General features: G+C 34.4%; 1 protein-coding gene across 1 annotated transcript; it reads left to right on the forward strand.

Moving 5' to 3' along the window:
* Nucleotides 1–339: 339 nt before the first annotated feature.
* Nucleotides 340–5,374, forward strand: LOC106751985 (ATP-binding cassette sub-family G member 1; the record flags this gene model as incomplete). The annotated part of the gene is made up of 4 exons (XM_014633329.1): nucleotides 340–464; nucleotides 1,962–2,151; nucleotides 2,321–2,466; nucleotides 5,021–5,374. Coding segments are annotated over 4 exons (720 nt in total), but the record flags the coding sequence as incomplete, so codon positions are not given.
* Between the last annotated feature and the right edge of the window lie 234 nt (nucleotides 5,375–5,608).

Raw genomic sequence — 5,608 nt, forward strand, 5'->3', positions numbered from 1 at the left:
TATGTTAATTCAGTAGACAGAAACGTTTAATTAGTAATGCTAGGCATACCACAATCTTGTATTATTTTAAAAAATTCCGACAGCGTACGGGCTGCATTAATATATTGAGCAATAGGTCCGAGTTGGCGCGACGGACTCTCACATTCTCATACGTGATTTTGCAGGCGGCAATCCGGTTAATTTTACGGTCGTTGCGCTGCCGCGGCGCGTCGTATCGACATCCGTCGTACACAAATGAAGAACGATTTTCTGCGACGAAAATATATGGCACATGCGACAGAGAGATATTTTTCTATAACGAATATATCCGTCCATATGCAGCGAAATATTTCCGCTTAATTTACAGAATCAAAATTAATTCTACGAGGGGTCAGCGGACAGTTCAAGTCAGGCGAATTAACGGCAATACTAGGTCCTTCTGGTGCTGGAAAATCGACGCTTCTTAATATCCTTACGGGTTATAAGTGAGTTAAATAATCATATTCTGATATGTTAATTCTTTTCTTCTTTCTTTCCTTTTTTATCGACCAAACGAATTCATTATTTTTGCAACTTATTCGGCCATTTTATTTCTGTGCGATTAATCGACAACAAGCAGCTATTTTCATTCAAGTAGCTATTTATATATTGCAAATTTATGGACTGTCTAAGGATATACATAAAATGGCAAAGCTGTCTAAGGATATACATAAAATGGCAAAGCTGCACACAGGGTGTTGCATCACACATGACCCATTGTAGGACGGGTTGCCTGCCCAAAGGCGAGCGCGTCCAGATGGCAATTTCGAATTTTTCGATATAGTCACTAGCACCTTTTTTTTTATTATGATAATTATAGGTGTAGTTTATTAGGTGTAAAGATGATCGAGTTTTGACGCTTCGGATTGAGTCTTGGTCTTATAAAAATATTTAATAGAACACAGTACAGTTTATCTCACGAAGTTACTCTCGCAGGTTTCTCGAAAAACTGAACTGCTAGCTGTTCAACGTCTGCCTTTTATATCTAGAGATCGGTGAACCTCAAAGACGTCGGCGAGTCGGGTATCGATTACAGTAGACCACGCCGCTTCGCTGTCAGCTTACTGCGCCGGTTTTCGCGGTTAATGTTAACGCGGTTGGTATTGTAGATAACGCCGCTTTTGTATACAAACGCAATATGCCGACTGCTTTATATACCGACCGTCAAGGAAGGAAAGACTAAACATAAAATTATTATATGTGTTATCTTATGCTACATAATTAAGATGATAATTATAAACGCTATAACTGCGTTGGAAACGTATGACTATAAGGAAAACTCCGAAATTATCATTTGGATGCGCGCGCCTTCGGGCAAGCAACCCGTCATAAAGGGTCGTATGTTGATGCAACATCCTGTACATGATATGGTAATATAAAACCTTCTCGACCAATAAGCATATTTTGTAAACCAATCGACTATTTTATGCTAGATGCTCATTGGTCCAGACAGTTTCATACTATACATATGCAGATATGTCAATTTGTATGCGATAGTCGTAAGGATGAATTGTTTTATACAAATGATATCGTAGAGTATTATATCAATAGTCGAAATTGAATTACATCAACAATTCTGGTATATTATTTCTTACAGACATGCATATGTTATATGTGAAATGTTTAAAAAGTATAACGTAAACTTTGAGAATCACTAATCTCGACATATGACATACTGACTAAATAATCACCCATACAGCACAAATGTTCAAAAGACATTATAGAGAAGTCCCAGAGATATTTCATATTTACTTATGGAATATAGAATAAATATGCATATAAAATATTTGTATAAAATATTAACATATATGTGTATAAAATACAACTAAATATCCTGAAAATATCCCAAAGAATATTCTGAACATATTCAGAATGAGTCTGAGAACGCCGTGTGCTGTCTGGGTAATGATTTAATTAATTTTACGGTTGTAATTTAATTAAAGATGCACGGACGTAAGTGGCTCTATAAGTATCAATGGACAACCACGAGATGTTCGGGAATTCAGGAAGATATCGTGTTACGTCATGCAAGAAAATGTTGTGCAGCCGAACCTGACGGTCATTGAAGCAATGACATTCGCCGCCGACCTGAAACTTGGCAAAAACAAATCCCGATTTGAGAAATGCGTTATCGTAAGTACACCACTAGTCAATACATAAATGCGTAATATGCTCCTCATCCTTTCTTTCTTTTACTTTACTTTTACGTTTTATAATATCCAAGATTGTCTCGCACCAACAGCTGTACTGTTAAATATTTATACATTTTTCGCCACGCGTAAATCAAAGAAATATCTTTTAGATAGACGAGATTCTGGATACTCTCAGATTGTCTGCTTCACGAAACACAACCTCGGAGAAACTGTCCGGTGGCGAAAAGAAAAGGCTAATGATCGCTCTCGAACTAGTAAATAATCCACCGATTATCTTTCTTGACGAACCGACCAGGTAAGTGCACAAAATGCAAGTAACTTTATCTAAAGTTGCTTATAAGTTCGCAGAAAAATTAATTGTGCCATTTGATAGTTCTATATAAAAGTTAAACAAAATCTCAATAGGCATAAAATGGAAATATCTCCACTGTCGTATGACACAGACCAAAATCTGAAATGTGACCACGCGTTGAGGATTTTCAATTTTTTCAGTGTCAGTATGTTGCAATGGTCAGATACTTGTCAAAACTATGTTTCTAATAATGTATTACACTAGATTAAGCTTGAAAAACTTAATGGCTACATGTTTTCATTTAGGAGTAATCGGGCTTTCCTTAGTTTCAGCAAATGTGATTGCTGTTTCACATAATGTAATGTTAATAGTACACAATATTACAAGTGTTTTTCGCCAATTTTTGATGCATTTAAGAACCACGCTTACAAGCAAGTGGTTATCTATCGTATTAATTTTACAATTTTATCGTTCTAATTTCTATATTTGATTATTTTTCACCTTCCATCTCGGTGTTATATATGTTACTTACAAAGAGCTTTCACTCGTCATTTTTGAGTCAGACAACTACCATCTAAACAAGCGATATTCAACTTATTTAGATGGTGGTTATCTGACCCGAAAATGACGAATGTAAGCTTTTTGAGTTAGTACAATTGATCGTTGATTTTGTAGATAAAATTGGATTATTTTTATTCGTTGCTCCGTCGTGAATNACAAGTGGTTATCCATCGTATTAATTTTAAAATTTTATCGTTCTAATTTCTATATTTGATTATTTTCATCTTCCATCTCGGTGTTATATATGTTACTTACAAAGAGCTTTCACTCGTCATTTTTGAGTCAGACAACTACCATCTAAACAAGCGATATTCAACTTATTTAGATGGTGGTTATCTGACCCGAAAATGACGAATGTAAGCTTTTTGAGTTAGTACAATTGATCGTTGATTTTGTAGATAAAATTGGATTATTTTTATTCGTTGCTCCGTCGTGAANTAATGTAAGCTTTTTGAGATAGCACAATTGATTGATTTTGTATATAAAATTGGATTATTTTTATTCGTTACTCTGTCATGAATTTCTCCATAAATATTTTCCAAGGAATACGTATAATGTGAAAAATAAAATTTCAAAAAATTAATAGCAAAAAAGTTAATATATTTTTTAATGGTCTAGTGACTTTTTGATCTTTATAAGCTTTTTTTTCTTATTCCGATGAAAAGTCTACACGCTCTTCGATATAAAAAGAAAAAGTTGATCGAGATCTCTCTGTGTATTTTCTGCATCTTCTCTGCTGTTCTTTGTATCTATTTCTCCTTTTACGCAGTCAACATTTTGGAAAGATTCATTTTTCAAGACCATTAGCACTGCGCACTTACGTATCATTATACATTTATAATGAAGGGAATGTATAAGAAATTAAGAATTTGTCACATAATATTATTTTTAAGAATACGTAAGAGGACGACTGTTTATCGAAACATGTTAAAAGTGTGAAGAATTCTCTAATAGAGATAAATACACGCGCGAATATTCACATATAGACAAAAGGCAAATATTTTATAATAAGTGATACATTCGATAGGTATATGAAGACATGTTTCAACATTGTCTCTCGCATTTGAAAGGTATTAAGAAAATATCCCAAACAATCGCGAAACGCACCCGTCATAAAATAAAACGTTACAATTACACAGGCCGACAAAATGAGACCAACCTCCTTACCCAGAAACCAGACTATACTTTCCCGAAAGTTTTCGGTGCACTGAGTTCAAATCTGCCCGCAGAATTGCTCTATCACATCAGCATTTTGAGATATTCTAACCTAAAAGTGCAAAAAATGCCGTTTTTGCCCACTTTTGCGGTTATGTATGCAAGCCAGAGTAATTTTTCTCAAAAAAGTAAAAAAAAGGTATTAAAATACAAGTTTTCCTCTTTCAAATGGCGTTGAGTTTGCTTAAATATCTTTTTGCTTCGCTGAGATATTACAATTTTAATTTTACGAATTTTCAAATTTTCCTATATCTTGAAAATCATGAAAGTAAGATAGCGGCCATGTGTACTATCCGCAGCACTTTCTGTTCATGGATTCAACAAGGTTATTTTTATATATTTTGACCCACTGAATCCGAAATTCGAGATTGGAAGGCTAGGAAACGTCACTAACATCCGGAAAATTCATAATTATGATATTTAAGCAAACTCAACGCCATTTGAAAGAAGAAGACTTGTACTTTAATACATTTTTTTTACTTTTTTGAGAAAAATTACTCTGGCTTGCATACATAACCACAAAAGTAGGCAAAAACGGCATTTTTTGCACTTTTAGGTTAGAATATCTCAAAATTCTGATGTGATAGAGCAATTCCGCGGCGAGATTTGAATTCAGCACACCGAAAACTTTCGGGAAAGTATAGTCTGGTTTCTGGGTAAAAATTTTGTCGACCTGTGTTATTTTCTTTCGATGACAGTAAGCTACATAATGTTCCCTCGCACGTTAATTTTCGAAGCATATTATAAACGTAAATATATTGTTGATTGAACTTTCTTTCAGTGGTTTGGATGAACTGTCTTCTTCTCAATGTATCGAGCTTCTACAAAAATTGGCGCATATTGGACATACTGTCATATGTTCGATACACACCCCCAGCGCGAAAATATTTCAAAAATTTGACCACGTCTACGTCATCACTGCAGGACAATGCATGTACAGAGGCAGTGCGAGCAACCTAGTGCCATATCTACAAAGCGTGGACATAAAATGTCCGAGACATTACAATCCCGCAGATTTCGGTAAGTTTACAAGAATGTAAAAAAGCGATCGCACGTTCAATTACTCTAAATTGTAAATTACTCTAAATTACACTGATTTCTGCCGATATTGTACGCCCAAAATAATAGTATTAAACATTTCAAGAGAATAGATTCATAAGTTACATTAAATTACACTGATTTCTGCCGATATTGTACGCCCAAAATAATAGTATTAAGCATTTCAAGAGAATAGATTCATAAGTTAAATTAAATTGTTATCTGAGAAATAGTACAAGTCACAGAATACGTAGATAATAATAAACGTCTGATCTGATGTATATGATAATTATTTGCACACAATGTAACATTGTACCGCGTTTGCTTATTA

This window comes from Dinoponera quadriceps, unplaced genomic scaffold (genome assembly GCF_001313825.1).
Source record: "Dinoponera quadriceps isolate SergipeBrazil2010 unplaced genomic scaffold, ASM131382v1 scaffold450, whole genome shotgun sequence".
NCBI classification, from domain to species: domain Eukaryota; kingdom Metazoa; phylum Arthropoda; class Insecta; order Hymenoptera; family Formicidae; genus Dinoponera; species Dinoponera quadriceps.